This window comes from Pseudonaja textilis, chromosome 2 (assembly GCF_049901715.1).
Source record: "Pseudonaja textilis isolate UNSWEBS1 chromosome 2, rPseTex1.2, whole genome shotgun sequence".
NCBI lineage: Eukaryota > Metazoa > Chordata > Lepidosauria > Squamata > Elapidae > Pseudonaja > Pseudonaja textilis.
The window spans coordinates 10,313,880-10,335,992 of record NC_141991.1 but is presented as its reverse complement, the minus strand read 5'-3'; the positions used below and the strand labels follow the sequence as shown (position 1 = coordinate 10,335,992).

Below are 22,113 nucleotides of genomic sequence, written 5' to 3'. Positions count from 1 at the left end.
ACCAGATCTGAATACCAAAGAATATTTGATGTCAAAATAAAATTAAAAATGACTTTTACAAATCTATTATTCTTTTCAAAAATGTCATTTAGTAGGCTTGATTAACAGGTCTTAATCATTTAATGTTTATTTTTTTATTAAACCTAAATACTGCCAATTTTGCCTTGATGACTCTAGGCAGTTTACAATCAAGAAAAAGGAAGAAAGATTAAAACAATAAATAGTACCACTGACATTGGTTTAAAATTGACAAGTAAGGGAAGGCACAGAACAAGATGCACATGGAGAGGATGTATTCCTCCTATTCCTAAAGCTATTCCTATTTCTATTCCTCTACAGTCCTAAAGAAACCGATAACAATACCTGTTTAGTCAAAATAGTGTGGGTGAAATCAGCTTCCAGATGAATGGGACTGTTTAGTAGGCAAATTGAGACTCTAAAGCCATGGTGGCGAACCTATGGCTCATCTGCCACAGGTGGCAAGCAGAGCCATTTGTGCAGGCATGCGAGCCCCAGGCAAACTTACTTCACTGCACATGCATGCACCTCCCAGCTGGTCTTCGGGATACAAAAAGAAGACGTAGCTTTTCCCCAGCCCATCCCTCCTCTTGTGACCAGTCTGTCTTCAGCATACCAGAGCTTGACCAGATGTTTTGAGTAATCTGAGATTTTTGAGGGGTAATTGCATATTCCTCAGGGTGACCTACCATGGGATGCAGGTACAAACAGGATCTGTCTGCTCTGGTCCTTGTCACCTGTCATTCCACCCTCCCAATTTCTTATCACATACACACACAGCTTTATTGCTCTTTCATCCTTCCTCCCCTTTCCCCTTTCATCCTTCCTGCTTCTTCTTTTTATGGTAAGATACCTGTGTTGTCCCCAATTCAGGTCTGAGCCTGGTGCCAAAGCCAATGATGGATGCCAGACACGAGGTGCAAGTTTTGTGATTGCTTTTTATTGGAGTACTCCAAGGAAAAGGGCTCCTGGTCAAAATGCCAAGAGCCAAGAACAAAGGATTGAATAAGTTTTATAATTTTCACTAAAGGAGAAGATGGGACAAAGTGAGATAATAAGAAATAACATCTAATAAACATTTTAGTAATAATTCTACAATTTGTTCTATTGGTCAAATTGCAGTTAGCGTTATTGGGATGCATTTCAATAGTAAAAATGAATATTTTGCCAAAATTGCTGTTCTTGTTTCAGACAGTGCCAGTCAAGTTGGAGAAGAACAATTTGTTCTATTGGTCTCTAACTGTCCTTATTCTTAGATCTTGGCTAATGAAATCCCTAGGAGTTATCTAAAATGCTACAGGGCATTCTCTATTTGTGACTTAGCTGAGGTATGCAGGTTGGCGAACTCGTATTACTTTTATCATCTTTCCAATTAGCCAGGATTGTTACAAGAGTTACATCTGCATATCTTCTGTGGATAAGGATTCTTTGTTCTTGCCAGGCAGACTTCACAATTACAGGATTCCTGATTTACTTTGAAGTGATTGCCATGACCTGGTCTTATTTTAGCAGATGGCCCATCACCTGTGAGGCCCCTAAGCAGAGCCAGGCTGATCTGACCACAATCTCAGCTGTCAATCTTCAGAGAACTTTCTGAGAACTGACTTAAGAATTTAAGACAGGGGTCTGCAACCTTAAACACTCAACGAGTCATTGGATCCGTTTCCCACAGAAAAGAAAACACTGGGAGCTAATAATTTATCAACCGATGTGACTGGGTGGCCATGGCCAACTCAACATCGCTCACTCCCATCCAGTCACCTCCTGCTCTGGAATATGGAGTGAGTCTCCATCCCCCACCACTGGGCCTTACCTGCTCAGGCCAGGTGAGATGTGATGGGGAGGGGAGGGGCCAGCCAATGGTGGGGTCAGCTGACAGGGAGCTGCAGCAGAGGGCCAAAAGTGCCACATGTGGCTCCAGAGCTACAGCTTGCAGACCCCTGATTTAAGAGAACTTTTTCTTAGATTGAGGTGTGGTAACCCCTTGATCAAAACCCCTTGGTTAGCCCATGTGCTAGTGTCAGGTTATTTGCTAGGCATTCTCTAACTAGGACCAAAATGGAAAATTGGGTGCATACACACTTAGCCATTTTAGTCTTTGGAAAATGGACAACTTGCAGGGCCTTCAGCTTCTCCACTTTCTTAACGAGCCTATCTAGCTTCCGTACAGCCTCCACCATGGTGAGTTCCTCACTGCTGGGTGTTCAGGAAAAAGGGAAAAGGGTGGGAAATGAGGTGGACAATTGATAAAGCCTTCTCTTCCCCACTTCTGGCATCAGAGATCTGAGCATTCAATGTGCAAAGAGAAGAGAGGGAACCCAGTCTCTAAAAGGGACCAACACTCCTTGGAATGTGGCAGCAGACAATTGTCACTGATCAGAATCTAGACTCTATTGCTAGGCAACTAACCTAAAGGAATCTCCCTTCTTCTCTCCTTTCCCCTGGGCCATGACAAGTCAACACCTCAAGAACCAAAGGTGTGGGAAACACAGAGGACAAAGGGCAACCTTGTCTTCATTCCTTCTGGATATCCCATGGATTAATTAGATCACCCATTAAACATTATTCTGAGATTTTATTTATTTATTTTATTTTATTTATTTGTCAATTGTTTACGAGATAATAAGTAAAAGTGTATACAAAATTATGAATACATGAAATGGGTACATATAAGAAAAATAAAAGAAAAATAAAGAAACAATAGGACAGGGACGGTAGGCACGTTGGTGCGCTTATGCACGCCCCCTACAGACCTCTTAGGAAAGGGGTGAGGTCAATAGTAGACAGTCTAAGGTTAAAGTTTTTGGGGTTTGGGGAAGAAACTACAGAGTCGGGTAGAGTATTCCAGACATTGACCACTCTGTTGCTGAAGTTGTATTTCCTGCAATCAAGCTTGGTGCGGTTAACCTTGAGTTTGTATCTGTTGTGTGCTCTTGTGTTGTTATGGTTGAAGCTGAAGTATTCATTGATAGGTAGGACATTGCAATGTATGATTTTATATACCATGCTTAAATCAGACCGAAGACGGCGTAATTCAAGGTTTTCTAGTTCTAGAATTTCAAGTCTGGTGGCATAAGGTATTCTACAACGAGTAGAGGAGTGGAGAACTCTTCTTGTGAAATATTTCTGGACTTTCTCAATTGTGCTAATATCAGATACGTAATGTGGGTTCCAGACTGATGAGCTGTATTCGAGTATTGGTCTAGCAAATGTTTTGTATGCTCTAGTTAGTAGTGTGATATTACCAGAGAAAAAGCAACGTAAGATTAGGTTAACAACTCTTAATGCCTTTTTGGCTATGTAGTTGCAGTGGGCACTAGCACTTAGATCATTAGAGGTGAGTATTCCAAGGTCCTTTACAGAGCTTGGATCATCAACAAGATCTTGACTATTCAGCTTGTATTTTATTTTCAGATTTTTTTGCCAATATGTAAGACAGAGCATTTATTTGTTGAGATTTGAAGTTGCCATTTGTTTGACCATTCTGATACACAGTCAAGATCTTCTTGAAGGGTAGCAGTATTGTCTGTGGTATTGAACAGCTTTACATCATCAGCGAAAAAACGCAGTTGCTCTTAATATGATCACAGAGGTCATTTATGTAGAGTATGAAGAGAGTTGGTCCTAGAACACTGCCTTGGGGGACACCACTATTGACAGGTACAGAATTTGATAGGACACTCCCAATTTTGACCATTTGTTGTCTGTTTGACAGGAATGCTTCTATCCAGTTATGCAGTTGTCCAGAGATACCATAGGATTTTATTTTTAGTAGTAGTTTGTCATGTACCACTGAATCAAAGGCTTTACAGAAGTCTATGTAGATTGCATCTATTGTTTTGCCCTGATCAAGTTGTGTAGTCCATATGTTTTTGCAGTGTAAGAGTTGCAGATTACAGGATAGTTTTTTCTGAAACCAAATTGTTTATTGGAGAGTAGGTTGTTTGTCTCTAAGTGGAGGATGATGGATTGGTTAATAATTGATTCCATGACTTTACAGGTGACGCAGCATAAGGAGATTGGTCTGTAATTTTCAACTAGGCAAGGGTCTCCCTTTTTGAAGATGGGGATGACTGTGGCTTGTGACCATAGGTTAGGCAAGGAACTGGTCCTGAAAGATTTTTCAAAGATTATGCTTAGAGGTTTGGCTATGGCAGTGGATAACTTTTTAAAGAAATAGGCACATATTCCATCCGGTCCAATAGATAGGGATGGTTTTAGATTGCGTAGTGCTTTTTCAACATTGTCTTCTGTAAAATCGATATGTATTAGATCACTGTAGTTATCTGTGGTTTGGCTAGGAAATGCTGGGCATGATCCATTGCTGTTTACAAATACTGAGCCAAAAAATGTGTTAAAGATGTTGGCTTTAATGGTGTCATCGTTGCAGTCTTTACCATTAGGTCCTATCAGGGGTGGGATGGACCTTGAATCTTTTAGTTTGTTGTTTACAAAATTGTAAAAAGCATTGGTGGAATTGGTGCTTAGAAGGTTAGATGTACATATTGATTTAATTAAAACAAATAGAATAGAATAGAATAGAATAGAATAGAATAGAATAGAATAGAATAGAATTGAATTTTTTTTTTTATTGGCCAAGTATAATTGGACACACAAGGAATTTGTCTTTGGTGCATAAGCTCTCAGTGTACATAAAGAAAAAAATAAAATACATTCATCAAGAATCATAAGATACAATACTTAGTGATAGTCATAGGGTAGGGTTAATAAGCAATTAATAAACAAAAATCATACTAGGAAACAAATAAAATAATATAAATTGTAAAAATACAAGTAATACTGTTATAGTTATAAGTGGGAAGAGATCAGAATAATAGTAATACAGTCTTAGTAAATAATTTGACACTGCTGTGGGGATTAAATTTCTATTTTATTCAATCTACTTATTTGTGATTCAAAAAAAGAAAAAAAGCAGAATTTGCTACAACTGGTGGCTGGAGATACACACACACACACACAACACACATCACATACCCCCATATAGATAGATAGGATATATATACAGACTTTGCTAGTTCCCAGGGCCGTGGATTGTACTGAAAACAAGATCTGTTGCCTGAAATCTGCGTTTTTTAAAAATTCCCTAGGATTGGGTGTGGCAAAGACAGTTGATCTCTGGGTAACTTCCAGAGAAGGTGGACTCTTCCTGCAGCTCCCTCGTTAAATCTAGACAGTGAAGCCTCAGAGATGCCTTCCTCCCATTTTCTATCTTTAGAAAATGGGATTATTTTCCCCATTCACATAGAAGAATGCTGAAAGCTTCCTATTTGGGATGAGAGGATCCTATGGGGCTTATTTGGAGAAGAGACCAATTGGATTAATGGCTGTTTTCCATTTCCTTCTCTGGATCTTTCCAGGTGTTCTTTTGAAGCAGGGTCACTATTTTGGGACATGTCCAGAAAGGATGTTAGTATACTTGTGATGCAACAGAGAGTCATGGAATTCTGAGATCACCTAACACCTCTAGAAATAAGTGATGTAGACATCCTGAGTGTCAGGAGAGGAATCATCTACATGATCTTCATCCCCAGCTCCACTGCTCATACCTGCTTTCAAGAGAAAGTCATATAGAGAGAAAGTGATCATGGTCACACAGATTTAGAGTTTCATATTCAAGACATTCAGCAAAAGACTCCTTCCCTCTCTCTTTGAGGAGTCTTCTTTCTTTTATTCAGCTGTCTTTATTTAATATAACCGTCTAATTTCTTAGCTTGTTCATCTCTGGCTGCATGACAATTTTAATTATTATTAAATAATTATTAAACAGTTTATTTTACTGTTTGATGATTATGTTGGAATTTAATTTCATTAGTCTTACATTCTTCATATATTTATTTCCTTCCGTTTTAAATAGTCTTAATTTTCACATTGATGCAAAGGAAGAATACAAAAGCCCAATAACTGCAATGAAAAAACTAAATGTTACAAGCCTAAGAAACAATATCACAGTCATTTCCCTACTTTTATCATCAGATGTTCCTTAGTGTTTAGATCTGGTCTTAGGATTATAATGTAGCATTTAGGGAAGAAGATGCAACCCAACAGTCCAGCACTGGAAGCCAAGATGGAGAAGACCTGAACAATCACCATGGACTTTCCTTTGGTGCTCAGGTAGGTGGGCAGGAAGGAGACCCAGACACTGCAGAAGACCAGCATGCTGAAGGTAATCAGCTTGGCTTCATTGAAAGCCCCAGGTAGATTCCTGGCCAGGAAAGCTACAGTGAAGCAAATGGCAGCTAGGAAAAATATATAGCCAAGGACAACGTAAAACATGGTGACAGAGCCTTCGTTGCATTGCAGGATGATCTCTCCAGGCTGGGTGTGCAGGTCAGATTCAGGGAATGGTGGAGAAACTCCTAGCCAGATGGAACAGATGAAAATTTGTCCAGCAGAACCAGAAAGGATGATGGAGTTGGCCAAGCTCTTTCCCAACCATCTTCTCACTTTGTTCCCTGGTTTTGAGGCTAAGAATGCCAGCACCACCGTGATCGTTTTGGCCAACACAGATGACACAGCTATTGAGAAGACAATGCTGAACACAGTTTGTCGGAGAAGACAGGTGGCTTTCCTTGGCTGTCCAATGAAGAAAAGGGAGGACAAGAAGCAAAGCAAGAGGGAGACCAGGAGGATGTAAGAGAGGTCCCGGTTGTTGGCTTTGACAATGGGAGTTTCTAGATATTTAATGAATATGATTAAAATGAATCCTGTGAATAGGAACAATAGTAGGGCATTGGACACCAGGACAAGGCCCAGATATTCTTCATAGGAGAGGAAGGTTACTCTTTTGGGGATACATTGGACTCTGCTCTCAGTTGGATATTGATCATCTGGGCACTTGGTGCATTTTTCAATATCTAAGGAAACAGAAAATAATATTTCTTTTATATCTCTTTTCACCTCTTCACCTTTCAAGAAATGGTTTTCAGATGATACTGACCAACATGGCAGGTGCCAATATTGAAAAGAACAAATGGGAAGTTGGGAGGTTGATAATACTAATTGTGAATGTGGGAAGATCCCACAAACTTTACCTCATATTGTGATGGAATATCCCCTCAGAAAGTTCCCTGGATCCATGCAAGAACTGCGTCATTTTAAACTCACTTTTTATGATTTTTATGTTTTTGTGAATTTTATGCGTTAATGCTGTATTCTGTTATACTATACAAAGTAAATAATAGCTGATACTGAAAAACAGGTAATCCTTTTGGAATTTGCTCTTCTCTCCCATGTTGTGGATTATCACTTCCTGAAATTGGAGAAAGTCGTTCCTTTTGGGTTCTGTGATAATATCGGACCTCCTGTGGTCTTGTTTTAGGTTCTTCTTTGGTGGGTTGACTATTCTTATCTGTGAGCTGTTGATGAAAAACTTGGGCCTGTTCTATCGATTCTATTTTGATTTTCCTCTCTTTCCATGTAATTAACATCCCTTCCGGGATTAACCATTTAAAATGGATTCCTTCTTTATTTAAATCATTAGCTAAAAATTTATAATCTTGTCTTATCATCCTCACTCTCTTTGGAATTTGTTTTAAAATCCTAATTTCTCTGCCTTTATATGATATTGTTTCCTCCTAGACATTTTCAAAATTAAATCCCTCAGACATCTCCTAGAGAAGCGGATATGAATTTCTCTTGGACAGTTGTTACGCCTGGCGTAGCTTGTGCTAACCCTATATACCTCATCAAACTCTTTAATTAGATCATCTTTTTCCTTTCCTAGCCATTCAGCCAATATTTCTGCCATCAAATGTTCCAATTCTTCATTTTTGGCTTCTGCCACATTCTGGAATCTTAAATACGCCATTGCTTTGTCCATCTCGAGGTGGATCAGAGAGTCTTCCGTTTCTCTAAGTACATTTTTAAATTCCTCATCCATCCTTTCAAAGTTAGTCTCCATGCGTGTTGTTCTACTCTCTATATCTTTTATTTTCACTTCGTTTCTCTCCATGGCCTGCTGTAGAGACCCTATCTTACCCTCCACCTTCGCTATATCCGCTTTCATTTCAGCCTTCAGTTTCCCCATCTCATCTTTCAATTCGCTTATATCTGCTCTAGTTTCCTTGTGATGTTTAATCATCATTTCTTGCATTTTAGATATAGCTTCCTGCAAGGCTAATATGGAAGTTTGTATATTAATATTGGGGACAATGGGCTGCTTTTCCCCTATTAAAGACTCCTCGATAGTTTTTTGAGATGTTGGTGGGGTGGCTGTCATCGTAGTCGATAGGGTCGGGATAGCCTTCCTTCCTGTTTTTAAGGCCATAGTTGTTGTGGATGTCATCTCTCTAAGTATTTGTTTTTGTTGATGCACAATTTTAAATATATTGTCCCAAATCACCATTCAGTATTTGGGTCCTGTACTTGAAAGACTATTCACGTATTTCAATTTTATATCTCCACAGTCTTTTCCCCTATATCATAAATAGAGATCTGCAACAATATTCTAGTCAATGTAATAAGAAAATTGGTCAACAATAGTACATCAATTAACACTTTAAGGAATTAATCTTAAATGTCGTAAGTAGTCTAAATAATTTATAAATAGATTATATCAACAAAGTTTATCCCTTTTACTATTAATACTTACAACAGTAAACTCTTAACTCTTTGATAATAGTGTATCCTCCTCTTCCCCCCAGTAAGTAAAATTATGTAAAGTATTTAGGAGATACAATAGGGAGGCAAGGGGCAAGATAATAAGAGAAGGGGTAGAAGAGAGATTACCACAGCTTCAGAAAATCAACAAACAAACAACAACAAGGAAGTCATCTTAAAGAGAAAATAGTGCCAACTTAGTAAACTTAAGTAGTACCACGTAATAAAGAGAGCAAATTGGGTGAGCTAAAGTTCCATCTTCCAGCTAGAGGTTTCTTTTCAGCCTTCCAATCAGCAAATGGTGAAATGTGCTGACTAATCTGCAGTCCCAAAACCGTCTTTCCCAGCGTTCTGTTCGCCTCTGGCTTCTTCATCTTGCTGCTGCTTCTTTCTTTGCTTTCCAACTTTTAAATCCACATACAAATCTTCCAAAGTCCAATATAATGCTCAATTTATCTTCTCCCCAATATTAAGTAGATGTAATAGTCATGTTGTGCTCAGACCAGTTCCGGATCTCCAATCTCCAGGTTTTAGCAATCTCCGTCTTTCCCCAAAACTTCCCCTCACAGGATAAAGTTTTCCCAATTGCTTTTCTGGCCGCTCTCCGCCCGACTTCCAAGAGGTGCTTATCACAACCAGGAGAGAAGAATTTATGCTATCATTCTTCTGTCATTCTACTCCCTTCAGACTTCAAAGAATCCAAGATATAAACCGTTTCTCTGTTCCTGTTACTCGATCTCGCAGGCTGTCACTGCTTTGCTTATTCACTCAAGTGGCAGACGGATTGGAAGCCGCCATAAAATGACAGCTTACTCTTTAGCGCCGAGCTCGGAGCTTCCTCTTCACTGTCGGGAGTTGCCTTCCCCCTCTGCAGCTCGAGGATCTCCACGTTGACACGAACCTCTCCGGGGTTCATGTATCCCTGGGGGATCGCTCCTGACGCCAGAAAAGGTGTTCGAAGCCTGCACCAGACTTCTTCACCTCCGTTCTCCTGTCCTGCCATAACTACCTTCACTGATGCAAGCCATCACCTTCTCAGCCTTCCCTAACCTTACCTTTTCCCAATGCCTGGAAGAAGAACTAGGTCTCCAGAACTTTTTTTAAAATGGGGGTGGGGCTGTTGGGTGTTCAACAGGACTGGAGTTGCAGCAGAAAAGGCATGCTTCCTAGGACCCACTAAGTGGCAATGTTTTAGGGAACAGACCTAGAGCTTGTCTATTATATCTTCCCTATCATCAGGGAGAGGAAGTCCCAGATCAAATCCAGTCCATGGGCCTTGGGTTTGACACCTCTGATGGTAAAAAGTAAAGAGGAAAGGAGAGAGACTCCAGTCCTGAGGAATGTCCCATTGCAGTTTTTACCTCTGTTCCCAAGAACACCAATTGAAATCACTCATGAATAAAGAAAAACCTTTGGAAAACCCTGCCTCCTACTCCCAAACCATGAAGCTAGAACAGAAGGATATTGTGATTTATGGTATCAAAAGCCACTGAGAAATCCAGTGATGCTTCTTGATGAATGTATCTTTTCTTTTTATGTACACTGAGAGCATATTCACCAAGACTAATTCCCTGTGTATCTAATCCTGTGGTGGGATTCAAATTGTTTTATCACTGGTTCGGTGGGCGTGGCTTGGTGGGCATGCTTTCCTACTGACCTTCTCCTGCACTCTCCCTTTTTCTTCAACAGCTGATGCCCAGCAATCTACTGTGCCAAGCAATGCAGCTGAGCTTCAAAAGCAGGAAATAAAGGTCAGTATGGAGCCGGAGCAGGTAGGTGGGCCCACACCTGATCATCAGAACAAACGAATTGGCTCCCAGATGATCTTTGGAGCTTCTGGTTCAGCCAAACCGGCAGAATCCCACCCCTGGTCTAATCACACTTGGTCAATGAAGAATTCATTCATTCATTCAAAAGGTAAGACACAGTAGTAGTCCAACCAAGGAATCTATGATGGTGGTTCTGGTGAATGTGGGATTGTTAAACTGGGGGATAAACAATATTTACCTCTTAACAGGGATGGGATTCAAATTTTTTAACAACTGGTTCTGTGGACATGGCTTAGTTGTTGGGTGTGGCTTGGTGGTCATGTGACAGGCTGGCTGTGGCCAACTCAATATCACTCACATCGAGGCACGCATCTCCTCACCTGGCCTCTCATGATTGTGGGGATGCTGCAACCATTGTAAGCATGAAAAATGGTCATAAGTCACTTTTTTCAGTGCCATTGTAACTTTGAATGGTCACTCCACACAAGCTAAGTACCAGCAAAGGAGGGGAAAAAACTCCAGAGAAGTTCCAGAGACAGGAAGTCTAGTCCTGCCAAGAATGTAATAAGGGTTAACGGAGAGGCAGTTTCTGTAAGCAACACCAGAATATTTCCTTCCTGCCTTCCTTACAGGATTAGGCCAGTAATTTCCTCTAACAACCAGTTCTTCAAACTGCTTAGAATGTTAACAACTGGTTCTAGCGAATATGTACGAACTGGTAGAATCCCACTGCTGCCTCTTAATCCATAACATGGAAAATTAAAGCATTAGAAATTTTAAAAAGACAAATTTTACCTCTAATAATTGTAAATGTAATTTGCATCCTTTCTTTCACACCTAACCTCTCTGTGCTGAGTTTGTGTCTTTATTTCTCTTGTCCCTTGAACCCAAATGCTCTCCCTCCAGGGTTCCTGAATTAGATCTTCCTACCTCATCCTTCAAGGTCTTCTTCTTATTCCTCCCATTATGGAAGACATTCGACAGCTTGTAAATTAAGATCCCCCAAATTGTCAATCTTAGATGTGTCTCATTTAAAAAGCACATTGATCAAAGTGCTCTGGATGAATCCAGTATCCTTTTCTGTGATGTCACCCACCTTCCTGAGTGGAGATGGTCCCCTCTGGACAAGGAACACAATCATAGCAGCAAATTGGCTGTCCTTTCTGAACCTGTTTGAAAAATCCAGCACGGCAATTTTCCACACATTTGGACTGAGGCAGAGACTAAAGAGAAAAACAAGGAATGGCCAATGTACTACAGTAGAACTAACCATCAATGAATAACGGAGGTGGATATACTGTAAATATTAGCCTAGTCAAGCTGGATTTCACTTAGGTAAATAAAAAAATTCTAACTCCCAATGTTGCAGGGGATGCAACGACTGGCAGATTCTTCACTTAGTTTTTCCCCTTTGCATTTGTGCTATCAAGTTGCAAGAAAGGACATTTCTACTTAATAAATTCTGGAGAGGAGCAATTGAGAAAGGATTTAAGCATGAAGTGACAATTAGTAGTTTTTCCACATGGTTGTCTTAACATGCATTCCTCTTTTCTTCATATACCCAATTTAAAATGTACTGTTTTATTCATATTAATGTTTAGAAGGAATTTTATTCTGAAAGTTTTATGAAATTTTTATTTTACTAGATTTATGAAACAGAATAAAACTGTGATGATGAAAGAAACTTCTTTCCAGTTGGATCTGGAAAGTTTTCTACTGGACTACATGTATCATTGCAAAGCCACCCCATTTGTAACCACCTCCCAGTTAAGATATAAAGGAAAACTTCATTACAGATCAGGAATGCCAACCTTAAAGGATCTTTTCTTTGTGGATTTGTATATTTATTTGCTAAATTTATATGGCTGCCATGCTGGTGAATTAAGACTAAAAATAACTGCTTAGTTTCTAGAAGTTAGAGATATACAGATAATCAGAGTTGGAAGGGACCTTGTAGGTCCCCTTGTCCAAGCCCCCACCCAAGTGGGAGACCCTACACCATTTCTGACAAATGGCAGTCCAATCTTTCCTTGAAAGTCTCAACTGATGGCACTCCCCCAATTTCCGAGGGCAAGCTGTTCCATTGGTTCATTGTTCTCACTGTCGGAAAGTTTGTCCTTGTTTCCAGGTTAAATCTCTCCTTGTTCAGTTTCGATCCATTATTCCTTGTCTGGCCTCCAGGAGCTTTAGAAAACAGCTTGACCTCACTGTGGCAGCCCCTTAAATATTGAAAGACCACTATCATGTCTCTCCTGGTCCATTTCTTTACTAGACTACCAAGCCCAGTTCCTACAACCGTTCCTTGTATGTTTTAGCCTCCAGTCCCCTAATCATCCTGGTTGCTTTTCTCTGTATTATTTCTAGAGTCTCAACATCTTTTTTTATAATGTGGTGACCCAAACTGGATGCAGTACTCTCCGCGTGGTCTTACTAAGGCTTTATAGAGTGGTATTAGTACTTCCCTTGATCTTGTCTGTATCCCTCTGTTAATAAAATTTAGGATTACATTAGCCTGTTTGTCTGCTTCTGCACACTGCTGGCTCATATTAAGCTGGTTGTCCACTAAGACTCCAAGATCTCTCTCATAGTTACTGCTATTGAGCTTGGTTTCACTCAGTCTATATTCACTCAGTTTAGAGAGATGAGATGCAGGTGAGGTCATGAGAATATCTTCCTCAAAAAGAAAAGTCAGGCATTTTTTTCCTGCACTACTTGGGACATGAGTAAGAACTCTGTGTCAGCAAGAGATGTTTCTAAGGTCAAGCTAGGTATCCAAAAAAGGTCCTTTCTGTTGGAAAACCACAATTAAGTGATACCCACTGGCATGAAAAGATAGCTATTATTGGTTAAATTTGGAGCCTCCTTTTTCCCAGAATTTAGTTCAGTTTACTTTATTGTCATTGCACCTCATACAACGAAATCAAACACCATCTTCAGTACATATCATGACCATGAAAATAAACACAAACACACATCCTTCACACTCCACACATTGCACTGAAAACCCCCGATACCGCACCAACACTGCACTATACAACACTGCACCATACAACACTGCACTATACAGCATAATTCAGCAGAGCTATTGCCCTGGGATAGAAGCTGTTTTTCAACCTATTTGTCCTTGTTTTTACTATCCTGTCTGCCAGATGGTAATAGTTCAAAAAAAAAAGGGGGGGTGCCCAGGATGAGATGGATCTTTGAGAATGTTTTGAGTTTTCTTAAGGCAGCGGGAGCTATAGAGCTCTTCCAAAGAGGGGAGAGGGCAACCCATGATCCTCTGGGCAATGACATTAACCCTCTGGAATGCTTTCCTATCTGCCACTGTGCAATTGGCAAACCATACAGGGGTGCAGTAAGTTAAGATACTCTCTATGGTGCAGTGGTAAAAGGTCACCAACAGTTTTTCATTCAGTTGTTGTTTTCTGAAAAGTCTCCGGTAGTATAATGTCTGCTGGACACCCTTTTGACCAAGGCTGCAATGTGAGCACCCCAGGTCAGGTCCTCTTTTATGGTAACACACAGAAACTTAAAACTGGCCACTTGCTCCATTTGGTCTGCATTGATAAGCAAGGAGATTTAAAGAGAGATTTAAAGCAACTAACAATTAAGGTAAAGAATTGTATTCAAGGATATACCTTATAAAGTAATAAGCTGACGACCAAAACTAAGTAACTTTCTTTTTCAGATCATCCTTCATTTCTTCCAATATGGGGATGGGCTTTTCTTTGGATCAAGTCATGTTTCAGTGCGTTGGGGTTTTTTGGATCAGGGCACATCAAAACAGTCATTCTGGTTTCATGTGAACTGAGAGCCTTGGACCTTTTCTCCAGGAGCAGAAGACCTATTCTTCTATCCCCAAGGCATGAAGTACAACTGTGAATAACTCTGACTAGGTATGTTCTCTTTAATAACATCCCAGATTATACACCCGCCCAACCATGGCAAGCTAAACTTGAATTCCAAAACTCATTTTCCAATGGTATCAACAGGAAGTGAATCCAGTCTTGATTAGAATTATCCTTGTCTCTTTTACCCCACTGGGAACTTGGGCCTAAACAAGACAAGTTGATGCTATCAACATCAAAATCCCCAGCATTTGATGGCAATAGCAATAGCACTTAGACCTATATACCGCTTCACAGTGCCTTACAGCATTTTCTAATTGGTTTACAAAGTCAGCATCATGCCCCCAACTATCTGGCTCCTCATTTTACTGACCTTGGAAGGATGGAAGACTAAGTCAACCTTCAGCCAGACAGGATCGAACTCCTGGCTGTGGGCAGAATTAGACGACAAGACTACATTCTAACCAATGTACTACCAAAGTTCCTGGAAAAAATGTCCCCTTTCACTAGCTTTATACAGATAACAGTTTGCACCGGGGACACAAAATAGCCTAACGAATTATCACAAGGCATCCCATGTTGGACATAGCTGAATCAATTTGAAATAATGTTCCATATTACAGCATCTGAAGGACCCCTTATCAATTGTACTGAAGCCTCCAAAGTCATTTAAGAAAATTATAAGGGTTCTATTCTCCACATTCAATTTTCAGCGAAGGCCATTTTTTTGGGTGAATAGCAAAGGTGGTATTCAGCAGGTTCTGACCAGTTCTGGAGGACCAGTAGTGGAAATTTTGAGTAGTTCGGAGAACCAGCAAATACCACCTCTGACTGGAGATTTTACAGAATCCTTCCCCTTCCACGCCCACCAAGTCATGCCCACAGAACCGGTAGTAAAAAAAATGAATCCCACCACTGGTGAATAGGTTTAGCCATTTAAAATGTGTCTCAAGGCTTTGGAAAACAGAAAAAAGACACCAATATTTCACCCACCTTGTTGAGCAACTTTAGCTGTGAAAGAGCATCTTGGTCAATAGTAAGCCTCTGTCTTTCAAAACTGCCTAGTTGCTTTGTAATGGGATCCTCCCTGGAGAGAATTATCATGCTTATAATGTTCAGATCTGCTGCTACATCCCCATTTTGGTCCAAGTACAGTTTCAAGTGGGAAAGATTGCAAAACTCATTCTTTTTCAGAAATGGATGGAACTAGAACAGAAATATCCAGGATTTGTAACAGCAGAAAGGTTGTTTCTTTTTTTTTCTAACCCCACATGTTTTTTTAACCACATTTGAATCTTTCTACTACACTTGTCTCACTTGCAAATATCCTGAGTCGGAACATCAGTATCCCCAAAAGAGAAAAAAGAAAAAGGTTCAGCAAAATTAGTCAATCATATGTTGACAATATATATAAATTGATAAAGTAAATAATTAATAAAACTGGTATGCCATAGGGATCATTCTAGGCTGGGTCACAAATTGAACAAATAAATGCAGAGATTATTCACATAAAGTCCTTGAAAACTACAGGGTAATTACCAGAAAGCCTGAACTGGTCAGGAAGAAAGTTGTGAGGCTAATTATGTCCCAGGTAAACCAGACATGAAAGATGGCCAGATGAGGTAATTCTACTTCACTTTAATGCTACATTAGCAGAATTTTGTAATTCTGAATGTACAATTTTCCTATCAACTTTTTATTCAGCCTGAAAATCCTTTCTCACTTTTTTCTCTTACATTACATAGCTGTGGGCTTCCAGCTTTTATCCGGTCCTTCCTTAGGGGCAGCAACTCTTCTTCCTGTCCCCAAAGTCATTCTCCATCTTATTACACTTCCTAAATAGATTATGGAAATGCTGATGATATAACTTGATTTCAGTAAACCTATTTTTGATGAGATTAGGAATCTAGTTAAGTGATGGCTGGATGGTATGATAATTATCTGAATTAAAATTGATTTGCTATCAATAATTTTCAATGCTCCCCATAAAACTCACTAAATAGCCATTTTTTATTTATTTAATTTATATTGCCGCCTATTCATTCATGGTGACTTGAGGCGGCTTACACAATGTAAAACCATATTTAAAACTAAAAATGAAAAAAATAAAAACTAACAAAAAGAATCAAATGAATTAGTAAAGTACAATAGAACAAAATTTGGGAAAAACAAACAACAAAACGAAACAAAAAAGAAACATTAGTCATCTATTTTTCTATGTTTCTGTAATATAGAAAAGTAGAGTTGAGTAATCATGATTTTTGGATAAAATGTTTGTACCAATTGATAGACAAAATGATTATGAACTTATTTAAAAATAAAAAGCATCAAGAAAAAATATTTATAATTTTCTAATACAGATAAATACATAAACAAAAGCCACTAGAAAAGTTTTTGGTTTTTTAGCAACTAGGACTTAACAATGTATGGCATCGCTTATAAGAAAAAAGGGATGGCAGCTTTAATATACACATTTCATCAAGATTTCATTTGTACATTTTCTTATATCTATGTGTGTGTGTTTATGTGTGTGTTTGGTATGTATGTATACTGGTCACTGATTATAATAAATTAGTAGTATGTCAATGATTGGATAATTGACAATATGTAATTGGATAAGAATGTCATTAATGGTGCATTGGAGAAAGGATGATGGAAATTACACTTGATAAGAATATTTGTGAAAATGATTTCAAAATCATAGACTGCAAAAGAATTGTGAGTTGGATGCGTGATGCTCATGGAATGAAGACAAATCCATACATAAAAGTCTCAGGACTGAACATCCTGATTTCGAGAAAAATTAAGACAAGTAGAAAGTCATCCGGCAAGCACTACATTTTGAGAAGCACAAATACTGGATCAGCTTTAGAAAAAGACAATGAAACCAAGGAAGAGATCAAAGGAGTTGATCTTAGCCTTAAGGAAGACAAGTAGGAGAAGAGCTAGGTTGCTCTTTGAGGGCTGAAAATCAGAAGGAGTCTGATAGCACCTTTTCCAAATGAAATGATCTCTTGACTGGAAAATGGAGGATACAGCACTCTTCCAATAACTGAAAGGTGTTTCACAGAAGCTTGCTATTATTCTAGAGAGTTGGACATGGACAAATGGAAAACTCAACTCCGTCACAAGAGAGGAAATTCTGGCTGAATGATATGGAAAACATTCTAAAAAGAGGAGCAGTTTTAGAGCTGATCTGGTGAACCAGATAAGTTCAGTTTCCCCTGCAATGATTGTTTTAATGCCAAGACCCAGCTGCCATCACTTAAAGAAGCTTTAACTGGGGTTTTTGTAAAGGAGGGGCATAGCACTTAAATGGTCTCAGAGTCTTCTTCAAATTATAAACATAACATTTTAAAATGCTAATCACAAATTCATAAAGACAGAAAATTATTTTAAAATGCACACACTATAACATTAATGTTTAATATATATACCTACTGTATATCTATATCTATCTATCTATCTATCTATCTATCTATCTATCTATCTATCTATCTATCTATCTATCTATCTGTCTATGTCTATGTCTATGTCTATGTCTATGTCTATGTATCTACCTATAAACAAAAACACACACACACATTTGTTTTCATAGATTTTCACGGGTACAGTTATCAGGTCTTTTCCCATGTAAGATTGAGAGCATCTTGGCAACATTTTTTTTTATTTGGGTTGTCCCCCTCTTCCCTGTGACAGCCCTTCAAGTATGGGAAAATACTACCATGCTACCAATAAAGAAGATGCTATCATGTCTCCCCTAATCTATTTCTCTGTGGGGCAAGTAGCAATGTTTCAGCAGAATCTCATCTGCCATCATCAGGCTTCTGTATTGTGTATTGATGGCAGATGAGATTCTGCTGAAACGTTGCTACAACTTTAAAAGCACAACTACAATGATGTGGGAAAATACCGAACAAGCTGAATGCCATATAATCAGTCTGAGAAGCAAGAGCCGAAGACAGAAGCCTGAAGATGATGAATGAGACTTCATGAACGTTGCCTAGATACTTGAATCTTACGTAGAAAAGCCGAACAACAAAGATCCACATACAAATACCATGGGAGATAATATATATATATATATATATATATATATATATATATAATATATATATATATATATATATGTATGTGTGTGTGTGTGTGTGTGTGTGTGTGTGTGTGTGTATATATATATTCTGAGGTTTTATATATGTCTGCTCTTTGGAACATTATCTACAAGAGATTGGATTGGTCAACCTTGTTGACCTTTTGAAGCACAAAAAGATTGAGATGGCTTCCCTCCTCCCTTGCGGTCCCTCTCCAAAGAAAGTGAGGACCCCATACCTGCCATGGCTGAAGCCTTTGAGCCTCCAACTTCTCTTCTCTCTCTTTCCTTCTTCTCTTGAACATGGAGGAATAGGCAGCATTCAAGGTATAGGCTAGAGTATTAATCAAAGTGTAAGACAAATGGGTATGTGCGTACTGGATCCTGTTTCTTTCCACTTTGGTCTTCAGTGGAGATTTCTGAGTGCATCTTCTCCGGTCTTTGACAGAAATGATGTCTTCTGAAAAAGAACAGAGAAAAGATTGATCTCCAAACTGTGGTTGCACAAAGAGATCTGGTTCGAAGGAACTGTTATTTGGCCTTTTTTTCCACTGAAAACCATATGTCCAAACACTATGGACATATTTGAGAAATGTGTGTGTTCTTATTTGGAATTGCCCAAAGCCTGTATTTATCCAGACTTTCCCTTCAATGGGTTCTGGCAAACTTGTAAGTGTTGAATGGAAAAGAAGAAGTCTGTCCGAAATGGAAAAATATTCTATGAAGTGAACAAAGATGTTGACTTGTCTCCACTTAGAAATGGCTTTCCTGAAGGATTCTGTTTTTCCAGTAGTTGAGAATTGTTGTGATATAACAATACAAATTCCATTCCTGACAAGCATAGGAGTAAAAGTCCTCATGAAATTTTCTCCCTTCTCTGTGTCTGAAGCAAAGAGACCAATCAAGGTCCATCTGAAATGGAGAAGGAGTTGGACAATTCCTGGGTACTGGATCCCTTCTTTGGGTAGCATCCGGTAAAAAATAGGAATTGACTTTTATCACTCAGAGCCTCTGAACCACTGAAACGGATCTAAAAAGCGGCAAAGAATGCTCTATTTAGGATCAGTTATTAGCTTTCAATAAATCCACCTTTTTTGTCATGAGCATATTATAATATTGTATTGCTGATTAGCCAATAGATCATATCAAGATAAAAATATTAACAGATCATTAGCAAGAAAAAAGAAACAAATTAAATATGAATCAGAATAAAGAGTGTAAATCATATTTCTGTATCACCCCTATTTTTTTTCCACAATCAGAATCACATTTGCAGATTTCAGCTGAACTTTTTTGTTCAAATAAAGAGCCGTATTATATGTAAGTTTTAAATTATGTCAACAAAGAAAATATGTTGTTGTTTAGATATAAGGATTGCAATAGGTCATTCATTAATGTGCCATTCAACATACTGAACTCTCTTTCTTATGCAATTGATATTAAAATAATAGATGTGTTAAGTCTTCTGTCTCTGGATTTCCAAAAATACACAACATTTCATTATAAAGCTTGGTTAAATCCAATATCAATGTATCTTGCTCCAGATTGTTCCAGCTGCACTAGAGGGTATATACCATCCCATAATCCTTTACAGCACTCTCTGGGTGGTTTACAGAGTCAATATATTGCCTGGAACAATCTGTGCCCTCATTTTACCAACCTCAAAAGGATGGAAGACTGACTTAAACCTTGAGCCCTTTCAGGATCAAACTCCAGATTGTGGGCAGCATTTGTCTTATATGTCTTATGTGTTGTATGTCTTATAAACTTTAAATAAGATAAGCCATAGGGATTCTTTTCATGAATCTGGGATTTGTACATCATTGACAATATAATTAGTTTGGCTGATAGGATATACAAAACAAGAGCTTTCCGTCAGTGTTTCTTTTGTACAGAAGACTTTTTTATTGGACACAGAGACTCTCCTTGACTTTGCAAGTGTACAGCAGAAGCCCTCCAAGCAATGGGGATGGTGTCATTCAATGATATGGCTACGGTCATGCTTTTCCACTCCTCAATGTCAATCCCATCACTAGGCAACATATCTCAATGTGGCCATGGAGAAAAACAGCTTTTGAATTGCATAAAGGAGATATAGTTGGATATATCACTTATCCATCCTACCAATCCACTCACTTTCCTAGACAGAGAGCCACACGTACAAACCTGTGGGACTTTGTAGGGGTTTACAAATCTTGACATCTGGATGGTGATATCCCTGTTAGCTCCATCAATAAAAGCCAAAGGGTTTTCCTTCCTTCCACAGCTGTAGTTGGGAACATTGGCTTCTCCAGTAGAGAGCATGTCCAGCAAGGCATCTGAAGTGCCAATGGGGTTCAAATAGTTGTCATGGATGTTGTAGCCAAGTGTGAGATTGTGCAGGAGCTGCGGATTCTTATTGACCAGTTGAATAACCAAAATAAAGCGTAGGATTCTAGACTGATCAGAAGACTTTCTATTGTAAAAAATGTTGATTTTATCATCACCATCATCATCATCAATAGCAATATATATATATTGGATATATATATATATATATTTGCTTGACTAGTGAAAATAAAGCATGCACTTTTGAATGAATCGTAGATAAACTGTAAAAATGGTCAGGTTATTATCATCATCAAAAGAACCGACAACATATTGTTTTCAATCTAATCCACTTTGTCTTTTGAAGCCTACAGAGTCTTAAACCAATATTGATTCCAAACCCAGAGACAAATAATACTCACCCATCTCCATTCAATTTTAATGAATGTTGGGAAGGTGGAATTGATACAGTCCTCCACATGGATTAAGAATCGCAAATGCACCATTCTTTGTGGCAGTGCTAATTTTTATCTGCCCAGTAACCAGGGTTCAAAATAATTGAATAATTAATATAGAACCACCATAAAAGGAAGAGGATGTTTCAAAAGTGACCCAGAAACCAATTATAAAAATAAGCCATCCTTTATTTCTATAAGGATCAGGAAGTAAATATCAATGAGTAGTTTTTTTTGAAATGAGCTGGGTGGGGAAAACTACAATAATCTCTAATTTAAACAAAAGTTAGTTTTCAAATCATGAATTCAAGATTGAACAGGGAGAGGAAAATGAGGTGGACTTCTTTCAGTTTTTTTTCTGTCTCATCTTTGAATTTGAATCTCTTCCTCAAACTAAGACCAAGAAAACATGGAAATCAAAATGATTCAGAAAAGTAGACAGGACAGGTGCTGCAATATAGGACCAAATGGATTAAGGAGAACAAAATGAGAGTGTTGGAAATATAAATGGAGTGTATGCAACTCCATTTTCCTGAATGACTTACAAATGAGATCGAATAGAAGGAGCCTCATTAAAAGGGAACATTAATTTCAATAGTTTTGTGCCAGTGGTGATAATACCAATGAAATGGTCTCCTGGTCTGTAATAGCTCCATGGTTTTTCTCCATCCTTTTGTTCCAAAGTCAGTGGACATTTCATTGTAAGATTCCCAGAGATTGGCAGGGACAGCAGTAGCATCAGAAACATAAGCAGGAGGTTCATAATTCATGGAGTTCAATCGCTCCTCTTCCTATTTCTAAACAAGAACAGGAAGAAGAGTTGAAGAATTAAAAGTTCTCACACAAGAGCCAAGTGGCTTTCCTGATTCAGACAGAAATAAAGTAAACTTCACCTGGAAAAGAGAGAAAGGTACATTTAACAGCACAAACGAATGATTTTATTGCTTCAGTCTGATGTTTACACCAGTCACTGGAAAAATAGAAGAAGACATCTCAAAGAGCAGCAT

The 22,113-nt window shown here is 38.6% G+C and overlaps 1 protein-coding gene across 1 annotated transcript; it reads right to left on the bottom strand.

Annotated features, from left to right (window-relative positions):
• Nucleotides 1-4,890: 4,890 nt before the first annotated feature.
• On the bottom strand, nt 4,891-18,773 carry LOC148126704 (vomeronasal type-2 receptor 26-like). Its single transcript, XM_087927657.1, has 3 exons — nt 18,723-18,773; nt 11,503-11,629; nt 4,891-6,893 (listed from the first exon to the last, which is right to left on the bottom strand). The coding sequence occupies exons 1-3, from the start codon at nt 18,771-18,773 to the stop codon at nt 5,989-5,991; spliced, it is 1,083 nt and encodes a 360-aa protein (XP_087783783.1). The 3' UTR covers nt 4,891-5,988.
• Between the last annotated feature and the right edge of the window lie 3,340 nt (nt 18,774-22,113).